General features: G+C 55.3%; 1 protein-coding gene across 3 annotated transcripts in view; it reads right to left on the reverse strand.

The window, feature by feature from the left end:
• Positions 1-25,565, reverse strand: part of RGS12 (regulator of G protein signaling 12) — a 123,439-nt gene that overhangs the window by 88,863 nt on the left and 9,011 nt on the right. For all 3 annotated transcript variants that reach the window (XM_042251687.2, XM_027971273.3, XM_027971274.3), the window contains exon 2: positions 2,802-4,742. In XM_042251687.2, the coding sequence (XP_042107621.1) occupies positions 2,802-4,655 (1,854 nt within the window). In that variant the 5' untranslated portion in view covers positions 4,656-4,742. The remainder of the gene's footprint in view (positions 1-2,801; positions 4,743-25,565) is intronic.

Genomic DNA, 25,565 nt, shown 5'->3' on the forward strand with positions numbered 1-25,565 from the left:
AACAAAAAATCAAAAAACTCCTAGAAGATGGCAAAGGAGAAAACCTAGATGACCGTGGGTTCAGTGATGTGTTTGGCACAGCACCAAAAACACGATCCATCAAAGAAAGAATTGATAAGCCGCTGGACTTCACCAAAATAAAGCACTTTTACTCTGTGAAACATGGTATCAAGAGAATGAAGACAACTCACAGAACGGGAAAAAATATTTGCAAAGGACACATATTATGAAGGACCATTATCCAAAACAAAGAAACAACTCTTAAAACTCTACGGTAAGAAAACAATCCACCCAGGACTCAGGGCTCCCCCGGCAGCCCAGTGGTTAAGACTGCACGCTTCCAGTGCAGAGGGCGTGGGTCTGATCCCTGGTCGAGAGAGACTAAGACCCCACGTGACACGCAGTGTGGCCAAACAATCTGATACAAAATGGGCCAAAGACCTTAACTGACACCTCATCAAAGATACCCGGACGACAAGTAAGCACAGGAAAAGACATTCCACATCACATGTATCACGGAGATGCAAGTTAAAACAACGAGATACCACTACACAAGGGTCAGAACAGCAAAAACGCTGAACACTGACATGCAATCGGGGCCAGAACACGAGGTGACAGAAACTTTCATCCTTGCTGGCAGAAACGCAAAGTGGTGCAGCCAGTTTGGAAGATACTTTCTTACGAAGCAGAACACACCCTGAGCCCACAATTCAGCAGTCTCACTGCCTTGGCGCTTACCCACAGGAGTTAAAAACTTACACCCACACAGAAGCCTGCACACAGGTGTTTAGATCAGCTTTATTCAGAGCTGCCAGAACCTGGAAGCAACCAGTGCCCTTCAGGAGGGCAACGGATAAATACGATGCCTCCAGACTACGGAGTATTGTTGGTGCTAAAGGAAAATGAGCTGGCGTGCCATGGAAAGACAAGGCTTTTACTTAAAGGCACGTCACTGAGTGAAAGAAGCACTCTGTAAAACCTACATGCCGTGTGCTGGGCTGGCATTCCCAGAGAGCGGGCAGTGCAGCCGGTACAAGCCTGCGCGATGGCCCGGGGCCAACAGGAGGGAGGGAGGGGCAGGCAGAGCACGAGGGGATTCAAGGCAGTGCAAACCACTCTGCATGACCCACAGTGGTGAAGACACGGCCTTATACATTTGCGCAAGCCCACAGAATACACACCACAGGAGGGACCCCAGGAGAAACTGTGGAGTCCGGGTCTGCTGATGATGACAAGGTCCCCCTGAGGGGAATGGGGACGGAGGAGAGGCTGTGTGCCTTTGAGGACAGAGGAAATGCCGCACCTTCCCCTCAACTTCATTATAAACCTAGATCGGCTCTAAAAGACAGTCTCTTGAAAAACAGAAAGAAGCCCAAGGTTTGAATCATGAACCTGCTTCATCCTGATGGCTGACCTCAGACAAGTCCTTAGCCCCTGCAGGACCAGTCACCTGCCTAGACAAGCACAGCACCACTGTCTCCAGGTCCCTGAGGTCAGACCCCAGTCCCAGAGGAGCTGAGACCGCATGGAGCAGGACGGGGCCGGCGGGCACTTCCCACCAAGTGGAGAAATACCAACAACCTCAGATATGCAGATGACACCACCCTGATGGCAGAAAGTGAAGAGGAACTAAAAAGCCTCTTGAGGAAAGTGAAAGCAGAGAGTGAAAAAGTTGGCTTAAAGCTCAACATTCAGAAAACGAAGATCATGGCATCCAGTCCCATCACTTCATGGGAAATAGATGGGGAAACAGTAGAAACAGTCAGACTTTATTTTTTGGGGCTCCAAAGTCACTGCAGATGGTGATTGCAGCCATGAAATTAAAAGATACTTACTCCTTGGAAGAAAAGTTATGACCAACCTAGATAGCATATTCAAAAGCAGAGACATTACTTTGCCTACTAAGGTCCGTCTAGTCAAGGCTATGGTTTTTCCAGTGGTCATGTATGGATGTGAGAGCTGGACTGTGAAGAGGGTTGAGCACCGAAGAATTGATGCTTTTGAACTGTGGTATTGGAGAAGACTCTTGAGAGTCCCTTGGACTGCAAGGAGATCCAACCAGTCCATTCTGAAGGAGATCAACCCTGGGATTTCTTTGGAAGGACTGATGCTAAAGCTGAAACTCCAATACTTTGGCCACCTCATGCGAAGAGTTGACTCATTGGAAAATACTCTGATGTTGGGAGGCATTGGGGGCAGGAGGAGAAGGGGATGACAGAGGATGAGATGGCTGGATGGCATCACCGACTCGATGGACGTGAGTCTGAGCGAACTCCAGGAGATGGTGATGGACAGGGAGGCCTGGCGTGCTGCGATTCATGGGGTCGCAAAGAGTCAGACACGACTGAGCGACTGAACTGAACTGAACTGAACTGAAGGGACTCACACACACACACAGTCCAAGCCTGCCCTGAGCTGTCTGTGGCCCCGTTCAGCTGGCATTTTCTCGTAGCAGCACCTCCTGGGTGGAGGAAATGCTGCGGGGAAGCTCCCCATCCTGAAGGGAGCAGGCTGAGCGTCCAGAACCTGCCCCCGTGGCACCCGCCGCAGCAGGAAAGAGTGGGAAGCGGGGAGAAGGGCCTCACCCCGACCAGGCGCTCACCGCCCCTCCACCACCACCTGTCCCACCCGACAGCCGCCTGGGCCCCACCCAGAGCCTGGGTGAACCCAAGGGAGGTGCCATGAGGCTGCCAGAGGCCACCCGGGCTGGGCGGAAGTGGGCCGCACAGGTGCCAGCGTCCGTCAGTGACTGACCGAGTCGGGAGCCATGCTCGCCTCCCTGCCCTTCCCTCCAGGCTCACCTTCTTGTCCTCCTTGGTCTTCCTGGCACTTCGACGGGGGCCGAGGATGTTCTGCACGCCAAGGGCCTTCCTGGCCCAGTCCCTGTGCTGGGCGCTGGGCGGAGGCTGGGCTGGGCTGCCCTCCACGCGGTAGCGGTCGGCGGGAATCTTGCTCATGGGCGGGGGCAGCGTGCCGCAGTTGACGCTGGACCAGCCGTCCGTGGAGTCGGTGTAAGACTCCTGGTCGCTGACGTGCCCGCACTGCCACTGCCGCAGCACGTGGCCCGGGAGCCACCGCTGGCCGGAGCCACTGCTAGGGCCCACAGCGCCCCTCCGGGAGGGCGGCACCGGGCACCTCAGGGGGGCAGGGGGGCCCTCCGCGTGCGGGGCGGGCCCCAGGTGCTTACTGAGGTCCCGGCACCTGTCAGCCTGGGGGGCGGCCTCAAACGGGGCCCCCTCGGGGTCAAGACAGAAGGCCCCGTTCCAGGGGGCGGCCCAGGGCTGGGGGCCCCTCCCGCCCGTGCCCTCCCAGGCGCCGCCGCCGGGGCCGTGCCTGCGGGAGGCGGCGCCCAGGTCCACCAGGAGCACGCGGCTGCTCCCGTCCTCGGGGCTGAGGTTCCCGACGCCGCTGTCGCTGTTGCTGCTGGTGCTGGTGTTCTGGTGGGCGTCGGCGTCCCCGTCGGCGAAGGCCCGGGCCCGCACGCCCTCGATCAGCTCGCCCATGTCCCGGTAGAGCACCGAGATGAACTGCAGCACCGGCAGCGAGGACGCGGGGAACTCCAGGCAGCCATTGGTGTCGGGGTCGGCCGTGCACTCAAACCCGAAACGCCGGGCGATGCCCTGGTGGATCTTGTGGCTAAACAGGTCAGGGTCCACCATGAACACGTGGCAGGACGTCCGCAGGACGCCGTCCTCCTCCTGCGCCAGGCTCCCATCGTCGCCCGCCTGAGTGGTCACCAGCCCGAAAAACCTCCTGTCGTCCGGGCACACGGCGCTGAAGGCCAGCCTCTCGGCCGGGTAGCGGGCCAGCACGGCCGCCTTGTCCGTGCACAGCTGCACGCAGTCATGCATGACCTGCATGGCCACCAGCGAGTGGATCTTCTGCTCGGCCCGCAGGCGCCGCAGGCAGCCCCGGATGGCCTGCACGCTGTCCGACTCCAGGCTGCAGCCGGCGGACGGCAGCTCGATGGAGCCCAGGTAGCCCACGACCATGGCCACGTTGAGAATGCTTGCCTCCAGCCCGAAGTCCTCAGGAGCCTCCAGCCCCGAGCCGAAAGCAGAGCCGTGGCTCCCCGCGTTGGGCGTCTCCTCCTCAGGAGGCAGGCTGGGACGCAGATTACCTGCACGCTCGTGTGCAAGGTCACACCGGCCGGTGGCCGACTCTGACAGCGACCTCTGCTTCAGCTTCAGGGGCTCCGAGCTGCTGGCTCGAAGGCCAGGGTTTTCAAAGATCATGTTGAAAATCCCTCCCGACTGCATCTCCTCAACAACCCTCTCTGCCCTGTTTATTCCTAAAGCCTTAGAGTCCAGCTTGGGCTTCAGCCAGCCTCTTCCTTCGTAAAAGCCGACCTCCTCGTCACTGGAGCAGGACTCCAGGTGGCCGCCGCCCTCCGCGATCGCCATGTGCAGGACCCCGGAGCATTTCCCGATTAGCTTCACCACGTCTTCGTGGGACGCTTTCTTCACGTTGATCTCGTTGACGGCCAGGATCTGGTCGCCGGCGCGGAGGCCCACCAGGTCGGCGGGGCTGCCCCTCAGGACGCAGCTGAGCACGCAGGGCGCCTGGCCCGAGAGCGTGAAGCCGTAGCCGGCGCGGCCCCGGGCCACCTCCACGCTGCGCAGGCGCGGGGGCGCCGGGTCCCCCGCTCGGAACATAGCCGCGCCCGGCGCATCGCTCACCCTGCCGGCCGGCCCATGGCGCGAGGCTGCCGCCAGCCAGCGCGGTCTCCTCGGAGGGGCGCCCTGCGGAGGAAGAAGAAGAGAGAGCTGGTTGTTGAAGACCGCACCCTGCTCGGCGTGCTCGCTTAATCACGAACGCACAGCTCCCAGCGCAGCCACCGCGGGGCCAGGGCGCAGGAGGCGCACGGTCGCTGTGCAGCCCACGGGCCCCCCTTGAGGGGCAGGCCTGCTGTCCTTCCGACCCCCACCTCGGCCCACCCCACTCCCCGTGTGAGGAGCAGAGGGCTCCAGCAGAAGCTGCCCCCTCGGGTCTGGACGCGGAGAGGCGCGTCCTGGGACCCCCAGCGCTCCAGTGGGCCCCCACCCTGCCCTGGGTCGCGGTGCAGAGCCGGGGCAGAGCGGCCGCCCTTAGTCCAGCCTGGCCTCCGTCACCACTGCCGTCCACACCAAGTCCGCCCCCAGGAAGGGCCGTCCGCCGGCTCTCTCGTGCGCAGCCCTCTCTCCAGTGATCGATTTGGAACAAGGCGTGGTGTGGAGACAACAGCGCGGTCTGAAACAAGTCCTGCAGGATGGAGGCCACTCCGCGAGACGGGGAGCACGGAGAGCACGGCCACCTGCACGCCACTGTCCCACGGGGACGACCGCACGGTGAAAAGGCTGGTTGTCACCAGAAACAAACCCGGGTCGGGGTCCCCAAGGCCACCCCGGGTTCCAGCAGGAGGACGCGTGGACCGGGCACGTTGGTCCTCTCGGCTCCGATCCATCACAGCGAGAAGCTGCGAAGCAGAACCAGCGAAGCGAGAAGGCCCAGTGGGGGACGGGGTGGGGTCCAGGGGAGACCAGCCCCAGCTTCCAGAACCCTGTCCCAAGGACACACACGGACCCACAGAGACACATGTCCCCAGGGAAGCTTGTCACAGACTCAGAGCCGGGATTCTTACCGGGGGCCGGCCCGGCAGGCCCCTCTGCTGGGCAGACACTCAATCCAGCCCCAGGGGGGAGGGTGTGAGCACAGACAGAGCACGCAGGCACAGGGAGCCCCCATCCGTGCGGGTGCTGGGGGCCCTCCCGACACCCCAGCTCCTGGACGCCAGCCCACACATGGGCCTCTCGGAGGACGGCAGTCAGGGCCGCTGGGAGGACCCCTCTCCTCACAAAACCCTTTAAAGATCACTTCCAAAAGCAACACACTGAGTAAATTATACTGTGAAGATCCAAGATATAATAGAACATGTTTTTTTAAAGAGTGTATGTTTTTTAAACAATTGTTTTAACATTGTCAGAAGAAATTCTCAGGTCTCAGGAAAGTTTCCAGTAACAGAAGCCTAACACAAAGTAATTGATGCATCCACACCAAACAAGTGAAAGAACTGGGCAGAATGGAAAGCATATTATCACAGGACTATAAGCGCAGCTTCAAGGATGACAGAACAATGGTCTGCAGGATGTATGTTTAATTATTTTATGATGAACAAAGAATAATTTATTTCTAAAGTGAAAGTCGCTCAGTTGTGTCTGACTCTTTGCGACCCCATGAATCGCAGCACACCAGGCCTCCCTGTCCATCACCAACTCCCTGAGTTCACTGAGACTCGCATCCATTGAGTCCGTGATGCCATCCAGCCATCTCATCCTGGGTTGTCCCCTTCTCCTCCTGCCCCCAATCCCTCCCAGCATCAAAGTATGAGTCAACTCTTCGCATCAGGTGGCCAAACTACTGGAGTTTCAGCTTTAGCGTCATTCCTTCCAAAGAGATCCCAGGGCTGATCTCCTTCAGAATGGACTGGTTGGATCTCCTTGCAGTCCAAGGGACTCTCAAGAGTCTTCTCCAACACCACAGTTCAAAAGCATCAATTCTTCGGCGCTCAGCCTTCTTCACAGTCCAACTCTCACATCAATACATGACCACAGGAAAAACCATAGCCTTGACTAGATGGACCTTAGTCGGCAAAGTAATGTCTCTGCTTTTGAATATGCTGTCTAGGTTGCTCATAACTTTTCTTCCAAGGAGTAAGCGTCTTTTAATTTCATGGCTGCAGTCACCATCTGCAGTGACTTTGGAGCCCAAAAAAATAAAGTCTGACACTGTTTCCACTGTTTCCCCATCTATTTCCCATGAAGTGATGGGACTGGATGCCATGATCTTCGTTTTCTGAATGTTAAGCTTTAAGCCAACTTTTTCACTCTCCTCTTTTACTTTCCTCAAGAGGCTTTTTAGTTCTTCTTCACTTTCTGCCATAAGGGTGGTGTCATCTGCATATATGAGGTTGTTGGTATTTCTCCTGGCAATCTTGATTCCAGCTTGTGTTTCTTCCAGTCCAGCGTTTCTCATGACGTACTCTGCATAGAAGTTAAATAAGCAGGGTGACAATATACAGCCTTGACGCACTCCTTTTCCTATTTGGAACCAGTCTGTTGTTCCATGTCCAGTTCTAACTGCTGCTTCCTGACCTACATACAGATTTCTCAAGAGGCAGGTCAGGTGGTCTGCTATTCCCATCTCTTCCAAAATTCTCCACAGTTTATTGTGATCCACACAGTCAGAGGCTTTGGCATAGTCAACAAAGCAGAAATAGATGTTTTCTGGAACTCTCTTGCTTTTTTCATGATCCAGCGGATGTTGGCAATTTGATCTCTGGTTCCTCTGCCTTTTCTAAAACCAGCTTGAACATCAGGAAGTTCACGGTTCACATATTGCTGAAGCCTGGCTTGGAGAATTTTGAGCATTACTTTACTAGCATGTGAGATGAGTGCAATTGTGCGGTAGTTTGAGCATTCTTTGGCATTGCCTTTCTTTGGAAGTGGAATGAAAACTGACCTTTGCCAGTCCTGGGGCCACTGCTGAGTTTTCCAAATTTGCTGGCATATTGAGTGCAGCACTTTCACAGCATCATCTTCAGGATTTGAAATCGCTCAACTGGAATTCCATCACCTCCACTAGCTTTGTTCATAGTGATGCTTTCTAAGGCCCACTTGACTTCACATTCATATCTGACTCTAGCTGAGTGATCCCACCATCGTGATTATCCGGGTCGTGAAGATCTTTTTTATACAGGTCTTCTGTGTATTCTTACCACCTCTTGTCAATATCTTCTGCTTCTGTTAGGTCCATACCATTTCTGTCCTTTATCGAGCCCATCTTTGCATGAAATGTCCCTTGGTATCTCTAATTTTCTGAAGAGATCTCTAGTCTTTCTCATTCTGTTGTTTTCCTCTATTTCTTTGCATTGATCGCTGAAGAAGCCTTTCTTATCTCCTCTTGCTATTCTCTGGAACTCTGCATTCAGATGCCTATATCTTTCCTTTTCTCCTTTGCTTTTCGCCTCTCTTCTTATCACAGCTATTTGTAAGGCCTCCCCAGACAGCCATTTTGCTTTTTTACATTTCTTTTCCATGGGGATGGTCTTGATCCCTGTCTCCTGTACAATGTCACGAACATGGCGAAGGTCATAAGGAAGGAGCCTTCAGCATATGCAAAGGCGGGATCGAGCCTCAGGAAACCCCTGTTCCCGAGCATCTACCCCCAAAACCAGAGTCTGCCTACTTTACTGCTTCATGCTCTCACCTACACCTCTGACTTTATGGGGGCTCTCCCCCATCACCTCTCTTGGAGAAGGAGTTAACCTACAGCTCCAGTTAATAAAAATTCCTGGGCGTGACAAGAGTGTTTCAACTTACGAACTCCTCTGAAGGTTACCTAGCCTGCCTGTACAGGTTCGTCCAGCCACATGTGATTCTTTACAGCCTCCCACCCTTGAGAGGCACGAGATGTTTTAGACTTACTAAAGGCAGATTCTTTTAGGAAGTTAGAAATTATTAGTATAGTGGGTTGATTAGGAATTATATTGGTGAAGGGTTTTTTCATTTATTGGGCCAATGTTTGCTGCTAAATCCCCTGCCCTTATACATGTTAATAAATATATAACTAGCATATAGGAGAAATAAATATTAACATTTAAATTAATCATGTTAACCTTAGGTAAGTAAATTCCTTTCTTAGTTGTAACCCACTACACCCTCACCCTATAGGAATGCAACTTATCTGGTACCTTCGGAGGGTGGTGCCTGGTTTAAGAAAAATCACTCCTGAAAAGTAAGTTTTTGGTTATCAGAAAGAAAGGATCATAAAATGTCAGCAGGCCTCATGGCCAGAAGATGATGTAAAACCCCTAAAGACCTTTATGTATACTTTTATATGAAGCACCTGATTTTGATAAAGGTAAGGACTGCTGACCCCCGCGTGACTTAAAATTTCCATTTGTCTCTATGTGTAACAAAAGGTATACAAGCAAACCTAAAAATAAAGAAATCGGATCAGTTTCTGGAAAGACTGATTCCCCCGTGTCGTCGTTTCTTTCCCCTTCTGGCTGAATTCCCATCTGGAGCGTGGATACTCGGCAAACTCCTTGTCTTGGAGTTTTATTGGTATTCCACGTAAACCAAGTTATTCAGCCTCTTTTCCTCCACTAATATTTCCTACTACACTGTCCTTTTCTAATCTCTCTTTATATCTGTAATTAAATAAGGTTTTTTCTAGGACGCCAATTCCATCTCCCCTTGGAATTACCCTGGATCCACCGGGGCTGGACCCCGGCAGGAATCGAAGCAGGGTCACCTGCATTGCAGGCAGATTCTTTACCGACTGAGCTATGAGGGAAGCCCCAAATCACCACATTATTTAATATCTAAGTGATGCCAAATTAATCATTCACATATGACTGGAATTAATACCCATCACTGAAGGGGTGTTTCTCAGTCTGCCGTGCACGGGGCTCCGCTCTCCCCACCCGGTCTCCTGAAGGGGTGTGGGCTGAAGCATGCCCCAGACCCCGACCCCCCCACATCCAGATCCTGGAACCTGTCACCTCACGAGGCCAAGGGGACCCTGCAGATGTGAAGAGGGGAAGGGTCCCAGGAGGGAGGTGCCCCTGGATTCACGGGGTGGGGAAGGACGTGACCACAGGGTCGTCGTCAGAGGGAAGCAGGAGGTGGGAGCCAGAGAGCGGCCTTGATGAGGGCAGCAGAGAGCAGAGCGCTGGGCCTGGAAGGTGCGGGTGGGCCCCTGGGGGCCTCCAGGAGGGAGCAGCCCCTCCCCCATGCGGGCTTCCCCAGAGACACTGATTCTGGACTCCTGGCAGTGCTGTCCTGAGAACTTTATAGTTGGGAAGGCATGTGTGTAAGATGTCACTGTGATGTAGGTGTGACTGTTATTCCCATTTTGCAGACGAGGAAACAAAGGCACGAAGTAACTTGTCTTCAGCTGCAGAACTACTCAGCGTCAGAGGTGGGCTTGAACCTGCTGCTCTGGGCTTCCCCGCTCCCCACACAAAGGGCTTCCTAGAGGAAGCAGAGCAGTGCTGGGAGGAGACCACCAGCAGACCCCTGCACCTCAAACTCACCCCCAACGCCACCGTTTCCCAGCAGGGACCTCCAGCCACCACCCTGGCTGCTGACGCCAACACCTGCCAGGCACTGCCTCCCCCAGACACCCCCCGGGGACACACACACACACACACACACACACACAGCCCCGGAAACACACCAGATGCACGCTGACCGCCCTGTCCCCCAGCCGCTCGCCCCCCAGTCCATTCCAGCCCTGCTCCACGGCCACTCCCACGCACCTGCCTCCCCCAGCCGCAGGGCCCGAACCGCCCAGGAGGACCACAGGCAGCTGCGCTCATCGAGGCCACCACCCAGCAGCGCCCTCGCCCAGCTTTCACCCTGAAAGGGCCCCTTTCCATGCCCGCCAGTGTCAGTAAGGCCCGTCACCTGTTCATCGGTGTCACCAGCAGCCTGCCATGCACTGGACGGGGCCAGACACAGGGCTGTCAGGAGGGAAGGTCCCTTCCTGCGAAGAGCCCTGGTCAGGGGTCGAGGAACCAGAGGCCCCCATAGGAGCAGCTTCTGAGGGTGTCTGCAGCCCCACCGGCAGCTCCCGGGGGACCCGGGAGGCACCCCCCACCCGACACCACGCTCCCTGCAGATCGCTGCTGCCAGCTCCCCGTCCCTGTCCCCTCTCCCTGAGGACCCGCTTCCTCTCTGAACACAAAGCCCCCACGTGGGTGACCCCATGGCCTGACTGCCTGCTGAACTCTCTCCTAAGCGCCAACCCCATTTCCTGAGCTCTCAGCCACCTGTCACCCAAACACGAACCTGCCCCTGCGCCCACCCAGCCACCCAGGCTGTCCCTTGTGCCCAGCCCTTTCGTCCCCCTGATGCCCCACTCTGGGCCTTCTCCACGCCTCTGCTCGCGCCTGCAGCCCTGCTCAAGGTCACGCATGTCCACCCACTCCTCCTTGGCCTCACGCTGACCCTGCACCCCAGAGATCCCGCTACAGGGACCCCCCGGCCGCCCCGCCTCTCCTACCCACGGCCGCTCCCGCCGCCCCGCCTGCCGCACCCACTCCAGTCCACCGGGCGTGAGCCTAGGAACGCTCCTGCCCGCCATGCTCCTCTCCGAAGGCACACTCACAGCCCTAGGGCCCTCAGCACCCCTGTCAACCCTGACACTCTCCCCCAGCCATTCACGACCACTCGGGGGCCCAGCTCTCCCCTCCCTGTGGCCTGTCTCTTCCTTTACGGAGAAGACAAACCCCACCAGCCCACCCCGCCCCGACCAGCCCTCCCCCGGCAGGGCGCACCCTCCCCTCTCCTTCAGGCCAGCATCTCCCCTGGACCCTCAACACCGTCCCCGCCACCTCTGCGTGGGGGGACAGACACCACCTGCTGGGGTTTGAAAATACCCAAACCTCTCTGAACACGGAAGGAGTAAAGGCCTCCTTCCCCAGGGCCACGCTGCCGCTCCCCTGGGCAGCTTCTTAAGGGCTCATCCGTACTGGGGGCCCAGCCCTTGGTGCCTCTGAACACCTCTCACACCGGCCACCGAGGACCACATGAGCCAGCCCGGCAGACACGCTGGGTCCTCTCCCCCAACCGCTCAGCAGATTCAGCGTGCGCACGCCCCACCAGGCTCCTCCACGTGGCTTCTCTCCCCTCCCCCGGCAATCACGCCCACCCCAGGGAGGGTCTCCCACCTTCTGCTCTCCACCCGCAACTCTTGGGCAAGCTCAAGGGCACCACAAACTCACCAGTCAAAGCAAACCCCCTTCCCCAAACCCACCCCCGCTCCGTGACTGGCCTGCCACCAGCTCAGTCGCATAGCAGGGGGGAAGTGGGGTGGCCAACACAAGTGGGGGCTCCAGAAAGACTCTCAAGACCCCGATCAGGACACGTGGAGATTCACACAGATGCATTTTCAACTGCAGAGGACGGGACTCTTCTGAATGCATTCTATGAACCAGTACCGCCCTGATACCAGAACCAGACAACTATATCACAAGAATAAAAAGGCCAATATCACTGATGAATATAAATGCAAAAACCCTCAACAAAATATTAGCAAACTGAATCCAACAACACATTAAAAGGGATCGTACACCATGATCGAGTGGGATTTACCCCAGGGATGCAAGGATTTTCCAGTGTCTGCAAGTCAATCGTTGTGATAGACCACATTTACAAATTGAAGGATAAAAACAATATGACCATTTCAATAGACACAGAAAAAGCTTCTGACAAAATTCAACATCCATTTATGATTAAAAAAAAAACTCTCCAGAAAGTAGGCATAGAGAGAACCTACCTCGACATAATAAAGGTCATATGTGACAAACACAGCGAAGATCGTACTCAGTGGTGAAAAGCTGAAAGCATTCCCTCTAAGATCAGAAACAACGTAAGGATGCCCACTCTCACCCCTTTTATTCAACACTGTCTTGGAAGTCCCAGCCACAGCAATCAGAGAAGAAAAATAAATAAAAGGAATCCAAACGGGAAACGAAGAAGTAAAACTTTTATACTGAGAAAATTCTAAAGACACCACCAGAAAACTAGAGCGCATCAGTGAATCTGATAAAGCTGCAGCATACAGAATCAACAGACAGAGACCTGCTGCATCACTATTCCCTGACGACGAACTGTCAGAAAGAGAAACCAAGGGAACAATCTCATTTACCATCACATCAGAAGGAAGAAATAGTAATCAACAAACCTACCTGAGGAGGTGAAGGACCTGTACTCAGAAAACTACAGGCACCAATGGAAGAAAAGGAAGACGCCACAGACAGATGGAAACATGTACCATGTTCACAGACTGGAGGAGCGAACACTGTGGACATCCCCACGCTACACAAAGCCACCTACAGCTTCAGTGCAACGCCTACTAAAGGGCCAAAGGCGTTTCTCACAGAAGTAAAACAAGCTTAAATTTTCTATTGAAACAGACAAGACCCTGAATACCCGAAACAATCCTGAGAAAGAACAACAGAGCTGGAGGAATCACACTCCCTGACTTCAGACTAGACCACAAAGCTCCAGGAGTAGAAACAGCACGGTCCTGGCACAGAAGCTCACACACAGATCAGCGGAGCAGAACAGCGAGCCCCGAAATAGCCACTCACACTCATGGCCACAGCAAAGGAGGGACGGACACACAGTGGAGAAGAGAATCCCTTCAGCGGGGCTGAAATAACTGGAGAGCTTCAGTGGGTGAAATTAGAACATTCTCTAACACCACACACAAAAATAAACTCCAAAAGGATTAAAACCCTAAGTGTAAGGCCAGAAACCAGGACGCTCCTACATGAAAACATGGGCAGAACACTCTTTGACATAAATCACAGCAATATTTTTAATCTGCTTCCTTAGCAGAGGAAACAAAAGCAAAAATAAATGGAGCCTAATTAAATCTAGAAGCTTTTGCACAGCAAAGGAAACTGTCGACAAAATGAAAAGATAACCTACTGAATGGGAGAAAATATTCGCAAATGACATGGCCAGTAAGGGGTTAACACCCAAAATATACAAACAGCTACTACAACTTAACATCAAAAAAAAAAGTCTGATTAGAAAAGCAGGTGGAAGACCTGAACAGACATTTTTCCAAAGAAGTGCAGATGGCCGCCAGGCACATGAGAAGGTGCTCAGCGTCGCTAGCCGTTAGGGAGATGCAAGGCAAAGCCGCAGTGAGCTGCCACCTCACACCTGTCAGAACGGCCATCATAGAAACAGGACACGAATAACAAATGTTGGCGAAGACGGGGCGGAAAGGGAGCCCCCTGCACTGTCGGTCACAGCGTGAATCGGTGCGGGCGCTGTGGGAAAGAGCATGGAGGCTGCTCAAGACACGAAACACTGAATTATCGTGTGACCCGGCCCCCCCCCCCCCCGCCGGGCATGCAAAGGCAAAGGTGAAAGCGGCGCAGTCGTGTCCCACTCTGCGCCCCCATGGACTGCCCTTGGGGTTCTCCAGGCCAGAATCCTAGAGCAGGGAGCCTTTCCCTCCTCCAGGGGATCTCCCCGACCCAGGCATTGAACCCAGGTCTCCCGCGTTGCAGGCGGATTCTCTACCAACTGAGCTAGCAGGGAAGCCCTCCTGGGTATATAACCCCCCCAAAAAAGAAAACTCTAGCTCAAAAAGATACGTGCACCCCAATGTTCATAGCAGCACTGTTTACAAGAGCCGGAACACAGAAGCAAACCAAGTGTCCAACAACAGACAGACAGATAAGGAAGATGTGAGTGAGTGAAATCCCGCCATTTGCAACAACATGGGTGGCCTTGGAGAGTACTACGTGAGTGAGATAAGTTAGAGAGAGACAAGTACTTGTCACCTACATGTGGAATACATTCACATTATAATGTCACTATATGTGGAACCTAAAACCTGCAATAACCAGTGACTATAACGAAAAAGCAGCAGACACAGGGACTGAGACAGTGGTTCCTAGCGAGGAGAGGAATGGGGAGGGGCGACACAGCGGCGGAGGGCTGGGAGGCACAGACCGTTACGCACAGAATAAACTACAAAGACGCATCGAACAGCAATGAAATAAGCTACAAGGACGCATCGTACAGCACAGGAATACGCCCCGTATTTTACAAGAACTATGAGTGGAATGCCACCTTTAAGGTTGGGACTCACTGTACTGCGCACCTGTAACTTGCATGACCTTGCACATCAACTATACTTTGACTAAATAAGCAATTTGCCCCACAAAAAGCAAAACAAGAAAGATGCACCCTCAAGCAAAGGTCGTCCCAGACAAGGAGCAACCGTGCAGAGTCCGCAAAAATCCACAAATAGCCCAGGGCGGGAGGACAGTCCAGGGCCGCGTCCACAGTGGAGCGGGGCACTGTGGGAAAGGGAGAGGCCGGGAGGACGGGCCCAGGGAAGCCGGGGATGGGCTCAGCGACAAGCCTTTCTGCTCGTCTGTCACTGTGCTGCCTGTAAGGCAGCCTGGAAGGGGTTCCCAAATGTGTAGTGTGTGTTTGGGGTTGGATGACTTAAATTGTAGATTATGTGGAAACACAAAATTATCCCTGGAGAACCTTAGAGGGAGCTGAAATCAAAGCCAGGCTTTAGCTTTTGGTGGGATGTTTGACCTCATCTGACTTAAAAAAAAAAGAGTGGGAAAGGAAAGAAACTGGAATAGCAGAGGGATCCTATAGGAGTTGCTCGGCGGTCCACCACAAGTGCCAAGCCACAGCCTGCGCCACATCTCCAGGGACGCCTGCAACAGGCTGCTCCTGCACCAGCAGCTGGTTCCCACAGTGCCAGGGAACACTGCTCCAGTTACGGGTGGACGGGTGGAGGGCTGGAGGGAAGGACGGATGGGGAACGGGAGGTGGACGGGAGAATGCAGGGATGGCTGGGGAGGACGGGGGACGGGTGGGGCCACTGCTGGCAGAATGGAAGGATAAGTGGGCGTGTGACGGACGGAGGAACGGGCGGAGGAGGAGAGGATGGATGGGGAGATGGATGAATACGTGGATGTGTGGTGGCTGGGGGACAGAGGAGTGGATGGGGGAGGAGTGAATGGATGTGTGGATAGAGGGATGGATGGGGGACGGATGAGTAAATGGACGCACGATGGGTAGGGGATGGAGGACGGATGGAGAATGAGAAGACGCGTGGGGACACGGATGAGTGAATGGATGTGTGGACAGAGGGATGGACGGGGGACGGAGGAATGGATGCATAAGTGGGTGGACACAGGATCGGAGAACGGGTGAGCAGGGGGTGGAGAGTGGGTGGTGCAGGGACTGACTGAGTTCATTGGTGGTGACCACAGTTTGCCCAATAACACCTGCTTGCCTCATTGGTCCAAAAATTAATGGACCTTTTCCCAGAGCTACAGACAGACAAGAACCTTCCCATTCAAAGGGCCCACGAAGTGCTAAGCAGGGTAAGTAAAAAAGTCCCCCCAAACCTTCAGAGAGAAAGGTCTTGCATGAAGCATGAGACCCTGCCAGCAGGTGTCTGAGGACAGCAGAGCCCACCCTCCAGGTGCTGGGCCCCCGTACGCGGGCCAGCAGGCAAGTGAAGGCTGCGGCTGGGCGTTCAGCCCGGGGCACACCGTGGCTTCGTGATAGCTGTGCTATCGCCGCCCTCCGCCAGGACTTCAACCTGTGGCAGCTGTGAAAGGTGAGACGGTCAGAAAAGGCGGATGCCCAGCACGGCCGCTTGAGTGTGCAGGGCCCAGGCCCCACGCACACGCTGTCAGAGGCACAGACTGAATCCACCAGACAGACAGACAGGAGTGCTGCAGGCAGTGCCCCCAGACCCACCGTCCGCTCTCTGGCCGGCGGCCACAGCTGGGGCCTGCCGGGCTCCCCACCCCCACCCCGAAGGATGTCTCAGCCTCTGCAGCGAAGAAGGAAGGACTCTTTTTAAAAGGCCCTCTGGTCAGGCAGTATCTCCTGAGTGCAGAGTCTCACGCCTCCCCTGAAAGCCAGAGGTGCTAAAATAGCCCTACTGATGGGTGTCTGCCCACGTTCACCCCACGTCCGCCCCACAAACTTGTAGGAGGCCTTTGCCGGGCAGATCTGTTCTAGGAAGTGGAAGAGAGACATGGGGCTCTGCCGGGGGCCAGCGTGAGGAGCTCCGCCCATGGCAAAGGTCATGAGGAAGGGGGCTTGGCATACGCAAAGGCATGATCAAGCCTCAGGAAACCCCGTTCCCAAGCATTCACCCCAAAACCAGAGTCTGTTTTATGCTCTCACCTACACCTCTGACTTTACGGGGGGCTCTCCCCCATCACCATTTCTCTCAGAGAAGAAGTTAACTTGCAGCTCCAAGGCAATAAAAATTCCTGGGCATGACAATAGTGTTTCAGCTTACGGACTCCTCTGAAGGTTATCTAGCCCACCTGTACAGGTTCCTCTGGCCACATGTGATTGTTTACAGCCTCCCAACCTGAGAGGCACGAGATGGTTTAGACTTGCTAAAGGCAAATTCTTTTGGGAAATTGTCAGTATAGTGGGTTGGTTAGGAATTATATTGGTGAAGGATTTTTCATTTGTTGTGCCAATAATTGCTGCTAATTCCCTGCCCTGGGTATGACAAGGGTGTCTCAGGTCAAACCTCTCTGCTGACAGACTAGCTTGTGTGACAGGATTATCCGTACTCCTGCCTCATGACTGTTTACTACCTCTCAACCATAAACAGCACAGAGAGTTTGGAGTATTTTGAGAGTCTTAATCAGCATAGGGCTTTTCTCATTGTTGACTCAATGATTGCCGCCAGGCCCTCCATATCTTTAGGCACCTGGGAATATATTAATCAATGTATTTGGAATATAAAAAAGGAAATATAGTAGTTTTTAAGGTTAGCAATACTAGACTTTTTGAGTTAATGGATTTTCTCTTTTGTAATAGATCACTGTACTCTGTTATAAATCACTGTGTCCTTGCTATGTAAAAACGTAACTTTATCACTATCTTAAGACTAAATAGATCTTAAGGGGTACATTGGTGAAAGGATTTTCATTTGTTGGGTTGATGTTTGCTGCTAAATCTCCATATTCCCTGCCCTTATAATGAATATAACTAACATATAGGAGAAATAAGTATTAACCTTTAAGATTAATCATGTTAACCTTGGGTTAAATAAATTCCTTTCTTGATTGTAACTCACTACACTCTCACCCTATAGGAATGTAACTGTATTTGGAGGGTGGTGCCTGGTTTAAGAAAAAACACCCTTGGAAGAAATAAGTTTTTGGTTATCAGAAAGTAAGGATCATAAAATGTCAGCAGGTCTCATAGCCAGAAGATGATGTAAAATCCCTAAGACCTTTTTATGTGAAGCACCTGATTTTAATAAAGGTCAGGACTGCTGACCCCCGCATGACTCTGTATTCATCCCTATGTGTAACAAAAGGTATATAAGCAAACCCAAAAATAAAGAAATTGGATCAGTTTCCGGAAAGACTGATTCCCCCATGTTGCTTCTTTCTTGCTCCCCATTTTTCTGGCTGAATTCCCACCTGGAGCATGGATGCTATTCCACGTAGTCCAAGTTATTCAGCCTCTTTTTCTCCACTAATTTTCCTACTACACTATCCGTTTCTAATCTCTCTTTATATCTGTGATTAAATATGTATTTTTCCAAGGACGCCGACTCCATCCCCACCTTCAAATCACCCTGGATCCACCGGGGCTGGACCCGAGCAGGGCTCAGCCAGGGGAAGCCCATCCTAGGGAACCCATTTTTTAGGGGGGAGCCTGTCCTGGGGGAGCCACCCTGGGAGTCCACCTTCTGGCTGTACCAAACAGCTGAGACAGCACAGCAGGCCGCTCCAGTCAGGGCCCTGGACTGTGGAGCTGGATGCTGGGGGCCCAGCCAGGCCATGTCCTGTACAATGGAGACCCCAGAGCACCTTTCCTGGGGGGCAAGTGAAGGCCAGGCTCACTCTAAGTCTTCCACCGTCTGAGGAGCCACAGAGCCTGGTGGATAACAGGGGACCCACACAGCTCCCCAAGGGCAACAACTGGCTTGGGCCCCTCACCCCTACACCAGCCTCGCCCGCACCCTCCACTCTGGAATGTCCCTCCCAGACCACCCGCCCTCCACAGGGCCCAGCACCAGCCCAGAAGGCAGGTGCTGTGCGGGTGTGGGGACCTGCGGCTGTGCAGATATGCAGGGGTGCGGGCGTGGGTGTACGGATGTGCAGGAGTGGGGACACGTGGGCGTGTGGAGGTGCGGGTGTGTGGACGTGCGGGTGTGTGTATGTGCAGGTGTGCGGGAGTGGGGACGTGTGAATCTGGGGACGTGTGGGTATGCGGATGTGCGGGAGTGCGGATGTGCAGGAGTGCAGATGTGCAGGTGTGGGGGCGTGCCGGTGTCCAGATGTGCAGGGGGGGGCGAGCGGGTGTGGGGGCGTGCAGGTGTGGGGACGCGTGAATGTGGGGGCGTGCGGGTGTGCAGATGCAGTGGGAGGGCTCTCCGTCCAGGTCCTGTGCCCCCTGGAGTGGGAGGAAGTGCTCGGCCAGCCCCCGCAGAGCCGGGAGCAGTCCAGGACTGGCAGCACTCAGTGTTAGGATTTAATGACTTCAGTCCACAAAGGCTAAGTTTTCTACAAAGAACAGATATGACCTTTGCCGTGAGGAAAACAGCTGACTGAAAAGGGCCCGGGTTTTGATGCGCAGGCCCCATCCTCAGCCACACCCAGCCCCCAGACGCACACAAAGGAAGGCGGCTTCTCTGCAGCCCCAGGTCGGTCCTGACCCACCGAGGCTCTGGGAACCCGCCCTGCTGTGGGGTCTCAGGAGACACTGTGTGAGCTGGGGGTCGCAGGAAAGCAGGTGCCAGGGCAGGGGGTGGGCTGCCCCCTCACGTCTGTCAACCGCAGGCTGGACCAGCACCAACTCAGAAAGGAGGGGGAGGGAGCGGCGGGCACCACGCAGGAGAAACCTGGAGGAAGCCCGCTCGGGCACGTTCCCAGGCCCCCGAGAGGGAAGTGGCAGCCCACCTCACTCCGTCCCCAGACCCCAGCACCTCATCACCCCGGTGCCCCAAGCCAGCCTGACACCCCCAACGGCTGCCAGCCCAGCCGCCCAGCCGCCCAGCCAGGTGGGCCTCATGGAGCCCCCCGCCCCAGGGTCCCTGCAATCATCCAAACCGAGAGCCACGGGGGCCATGCAGGGGGCCAGGGCCACGCGCCCCTCTCCGCTCAGGTCACCTGCCTCTTCCGAGTCCTGACCTGGACCCTGAGGGGTGTCCTGAGGCTCAAGGGCCAGAGCAGGCTGACACACCCCCCGCCTCTTCTGTGCACAACCCAGTCCTGGCGCACGGGGTGTCCGCTCAAAGCTGCCGCATGTGGGGACAGCTGTAAAAGATGGGCTGGCTGTCCCTCGCCGACAGAAAGCCCACGCAGAGGAGGGCTGGTCTCAGCGAGCTCTGCTGGAGAGAACACCACGGAGGTGTCATGGGAGATCCCCAAAGGTCTCAAGAAAGCACTGTCCGTGGAAACCCGGCAGTGAGAGCTGAGTCACAGGGAGGACAGGATGAAAGCAGGGTGCCAGCCCCCCAAATCCTACCAGCAGGAGGCAGGCTGAGGAAGCAACTCAACCCCAAACGTGTGCGGTCCTCGTGAGGCAGGAAGGCGGAGCGCCAGTGTCCCCAGACCTTCGGATGAGGGAGCTTCCAGCACGTCGGGGCTGTGCCCCAGGACGCCTGCACGTCGCTTTTGATGAACGTCTAGGAGCTCATCCCCTGTCTGTCCCAACACTGCTTACTGCTGAGGGGCAGGGGCTGGGCGCCGGTCTCTTCAGCACAGGTCTAGGGAGGAGAGGAGGGGCGCCCCGAAGCGGCATGCAAGGAGCCACCGCTGGAGAGCCTCCTACCTGAGTCTTGGGGGCGTGTGCCCTGCCTGTGGGAGGGATGAGTCACTGAGGCTGGACAGACAGGCGGCCTCCCAGGGGCCCCAGTGATCCTGCCTGCGGTCGCCCGCTCTTGGCAGGCCCCTTCCCCAAGGGCAGGCTCCAAGAGGGCCCCCTTCAAACCAACTGAACATGCAGATGTGAGGCAAGGTCGCTTTCAAAGGCTCCCTTGCTCACCCCTCCCTCACTTGCTCCAAGGAAGGTCAGCTGCCAGGCGCTGAGCTGCCCTCAGAAGCCGCCCACGCAGCAAAGGCCTCTCGTGCTAGCCAGCAAGGCCGTGAGGTCGACCAGCAGTCACACGAGTGACTGGGGACACGGATGCTCCGAGGCCACCAAGCATCGTGACAGTGAGCTTGGTCCTCCGCCCCGCTCCCGGCCGTCACCCCGACGCCAACCTCGTGAGACCCGGCATGGAGCAGTCAGCTCAGTTGCAGCGGGCTGCTGACCAAAGGGACTGGGCGACATAAAACACTAGTCTGTTGGGGGTGGTCTGTCACAGGCAGCAATAACTGACGTGCTACCTAATCCAGTAACTGATGTGCTACCTAACTCCAAATCGGGAAAGGAATACGTCAAGGCTGTATATTGTAACCCTGCTTATTTAACTTCTATGCAGAGAAACACTGGACTGGATGAGACACAAGCTGGTATTAAGATGGCCAGGAGAAATGTCAATAACCTCAGATATGCAGATGACACCACCTTTATGGCAGAAAGTGAAGAACTAAAGAGCCTCTTGATGAAAGTGAAAGAGGAGAGTGAAGAAGTTGGCTTAAAATTCAACATTCATCAAATTAAGATCATGGCATCCGGTCCCATCACTTCATGGTAAATAGGTGGGGAAACAATGGAAACAGTGTCAGACTATTTTTCTGGGCTCCAAAATCACTGCAGATGGTGACTGCTACCATGAAATTAAAAGACGCTTGCTCCTTGGAAGAAAAGTTATATCCAACTTAGGCAGCATATTCAAAAGCAGAGACATTACTTTGCCGACTAAGGTCCATCTAGTCAAAGCTATGGTTTTTCCAGTAGTCATGTATGGATGTGAAAGTTGGACCATAAAGAAAGCTGAGCACCAAAGAATGATGCTTCTGAACTGTGGTGTTGGAGAAGACTCTTGAGAGTCCCTTGGACTGCAAGGAGATCAAACCAGTCCATCCTAAAGGAGATCAGTCCTGAATATGCATTGGAAGGACTGAGGCTGAAGTGGAAGCTCCCAATACTTCGGTCACCTGACGCAAAGAAAACTGACTCATTGGAAAAGACCCTGATGGGGGGAAAGACTGAAGGCGGGAGGAGAAGGGGCGACAGAGGATGAGCTGGCTGGATGGCATCACCGACTCGACAGACATGAGTCTGACCAGGCTCCGGGAGTTGGTGATGGACAGGGAGGCCTGGCGTGCTGCAGTCCGTGGGTCGCAGAGAGTCGGACACGCCTGAGCGACTGACCTGAATCCGATGCATGGATGCTGTCGCTTGTTTTTCCCCATTCCTGTTGCAAACGCTGATCTCTAAGCAGCAACGCACTGATTGAGCATTCTTCCCTCAAGTCTAATCTGGGAGGAGCTGATTAAGGGAGTCATGCTGCATAAACCGAGATGAACTGACTGGAAATGGGAGGATCGGCTAATAAAAGCTGTTACCATCAGATGACCTGGCCAATTGGCGTCTCACAGTCCCAGCTCACCGAGGAAGAAACCAAGGCTCGGGCTCCTCGCCTACAACCATGATCAAAGATGAGAGTTAGGGTTCAGCTCGGGGGGACTGACTTCAGTTTGGGCTCTTGACCCTGGCTGCCCCCCTTTTTACATCAGCATGAGAGCAAATGCCAGTGTAGAAGCTGACCTCCCCTGAAGCATTCTTGCTAACAAAAATTATCCACCTGCTTCTCAAACGGCCTGTCTCGATTCCTAGGGAGCTTCATCTCCCACGTTGGAACACTGAGTCCAGGAAGCAGGACAGCAGCTCCCCAGATGACTGGGATGCACGGCTGTTGAATAATTTACGACGGCGTGAACAGCACGCAACGTGTACAGCGCCCGGCTTTGCGTTTGGTTATCATGCAGGGCTTTTTTGTGAGGGTTCCTTTTAAAGGTCAGTTTTTAAGGTTTTAATACTTTAAGCCCAGAGATACCAAGAGGCCAGGCTGCAGAGATGCGGAGCAGATGCCCTGGGTCGGTCCTTGGGGGGCATGTCCATCTCAGCTCAGCAAGAGCCAGGTCACAGCAAGGCAGCCATGTGTCCACAAGGGAAGGAGATGCACCTATGGCTGAGTGCTTGGCAGAAAACAACAAAATTCCGTAAAGCAGTTATCCCTCAAAAAAAACAAACCCATGAAACAGTGAAGTAGCTCTTGGAATCAGGAGATACAGCAAATATAAACAATTAGGAAAGAGGAGAAAAAGAGAGAGGAAATGAAAGACTGCACACTTAAGAATACAAAACACCTCAGGAAAATGGGAGCACAATTACTACTCTCGGTCGAATACTGCTAAAAGGACGTGGAATTCCAGAAGTAACGTAAAGTTGAAGACGTGCAGCGATGCTGATGCCATACTTACCGCCTAAGGAGAGCCTAAGACACCAGCTTTAAACTCATCCAGCTCCACTTCCCTCCACGAGAAGACACCGCAGGGTCTCTGCCTCACACTGTGCTTCCTCCTCCCTCCGAGGGAGCGAGCGCAGCTCAGCTACAGAGGAGGGGGACCACCAAGCCTGCGCGCGCCCGCAGCACGCAGAGCAGAAGGGCCCTGGGAACCGGACACCTCCCGGGCGGCCTGAATATTTCATCGCCGTCCCCGGCGCCCCTGCTACGCCAGGCCTCACCCAAGCAGCCCCGCTCGCCAGCCCTCTGCCTTTTCTCCAAGCGGAGAAGAGAGTCTGGACTTAGCAGAAGAGACACTTCTAAATCACAAAGGTCCGTGTTACTCGCTCAGATGTATTAGTGTTACACCTTTCTGATTCTGATGCTATATAAAGTTTACATTGTGAAAAATCCACATGGTAACCAGTGAAGAGAAGCAAATGTTTGTGATCTCTCTCATCTAAAAGAAAAAAAATAAAAGTGTAAAACACTGCAAATCAGCTATGCCTCAACAAAAAATTTAAGTTAAAAAACAATTATTTTTTAAACCTAAGACCTCTGACGAGCAGGTGCCCCTGGATGGGCTGGCACAGGCACTGAGGGGCCAGACTCCTGCAGCTCAGGGGACACGAAGATCCCATGCTGTGGCCAGGTATCCATGTCCATAGATACTGCTCCCGAAAACACGGGCGTCACTGGGGACCAGGGACCCTCTGCTAGCCCTGGGCATCGCGCTCCCGAGCACACGGGCGTCACAGGACCAGGGGCCCTCTGCTAGCCCCGGGCACCACGCTCCCGAGCACACAGGTTTCACTGGGGACCAGGGGCCCTCTGCTAGCCCTGGGCATCACGCTCCCGAGCACATGGGCGTCACAGGACCAGAGGCCCTCTGCTAGCCCTGGGCATCATGCTCCCGAGCACACGGGCGTCACGGGACCAGGGGCCCTCTGCTAGCCCCGGGCACCGTGCTCCCGTGTGCCGGGCGTGATGGGGACGCGGGGCCCTCTGCTAGCCCCGGGCACCGTGCTCCCGTGTGCCGGGCGTGATGGGGACGCGGGGCCCTCTGCTAGCCCCGGGCACCGTGCTCCCGTGTGCCGGGCGTGATGGGGACGCGGGTCTGCTAGCCCCGGGCACCGTGCTCCCGTGTGCCGGGCGTGATGGGGCGGGGCCTCTGTGGGCACCGTGCTCCCGTGTGCCGGGCGTGATGGGGACGCGGGGCCCTCTGCTAGCCCCGGGCACCGTGCTCCCGTGTGCCGGGCGTGATGGGGACGCGGGGCCCTCTGCTAGCCCCGGGCACCACGCTCCCGTGTGCCGGGTGTGATGGGGACCAGGGACCCTCTGCTAGCCCTGGGCACCGCGCCCCTGTGTGCCGGGCGTGATGGGGACGCGGGGATGCGTGCGCTCTGGAGTAAGTCTTTGACTCCTGTCACAACAAAAACACTCTCTACACACGAAGGAATTTCATAAAGGTCTCAATTAAGGAAAGAAGCAGCTTCGCAGAAGGCAGGCAGCCAGGCGGCCAGACAGGTGGGAGCCGGCAGGGCTGATCGCGGCCGAGGTGGGGGCGGGGCTGCTGGCACCTGCAGGAGCTCACACCTGCGGGCCCCACCCAGGCCTCAGTGCCACCCGAGCAGGCCTAGCATCAGCACCCATGACCATCCTGCAGGCTCACTGGCTTGTCCACCCAGGAGCCGGCCAGGGGCCGCTGCGGCGGCAGTATGCGCAGTCAAGTGACCAGTGATGGCCCGTCCTCCAGGGCCGGCCACCCTGTGGGGCAACAGGCCAGTGCGACCGCATGCGGATGCTGGGGGCACAGGAGGCCCCGTAGCCCTGACCCCATCTGCTTTAAAAGCTGCTCTTTCCGGAACCTGTCCCCCCACCTCCCTCCGCCGCTCCCTGGCTCAGTCTGCCCCGCTCCCCACCTGCCCCAGACCCCTCAAGCCTGCCCGCCCACCACGCGACAGTCGCAAGAAGCAGCAGAAACATCAGCTTGGGCCCATGAGCCACAAGGTCAGGACATGTGGAGGCCGTGAACCCAGAGGCCTTGACTGTCCAGAAGCACCACGCCAACCAGGAGGCCCCTCGCTCCCACCCAGCCCCCGACCCGGCCCCCCACGGCCAGGCCTGAGTGCCGAGCTCCTCCAGCCCTCCAGCCGTCGGAGGGCAGACCCCACCCGCCAGCTCCGGGCTGGCTCTGGGCACCAGCCTGGCCGAAACCAGCTGGGGAAAGCAAGCAGGACAGGCAGAAGCCACAGCGTCTCAGGGTCCACAGCTGATGGGACTTCAGGGACATTTCTGACTCCAGAAACAAAATCTGCTTCAATAACCTTGAACTACTGGAGCTTACACCGTCTCAGTTTCCCCTTCCCATTATGCTTCGACGTTCCCTTTTTATCTCTAGTAGTTTGCCGCTCAGTCGTGTCCGACTCTTTGCGACCCCATGGACTGTAGCCCACCAGGCTCCTCCCTCCATGGGATTCTCCAGGCAAGAGTACTGGAGTGGGTTGCCATTTCCTTCTCCAGGGATCTTCCCAACCCAGGGATCGAACCCGGGTCTCCCGCATTGCAAGCAG

The sequence above is a fragment of the Ovis aries genome, chromosome 6 (assembly GCF_016772045.2).
Source record: "Ovis aries strain OAR_USU_Benz2616 breed Rambouillet chromosome 6, ARS-UI_Ramb_v3.0, whole genome shotgun sequence".
NCBI lineage: Eukaryota > Metazoa > Chordata > Mammalia > Artiodactyla > Bovidae > Ovis > Ovis aries.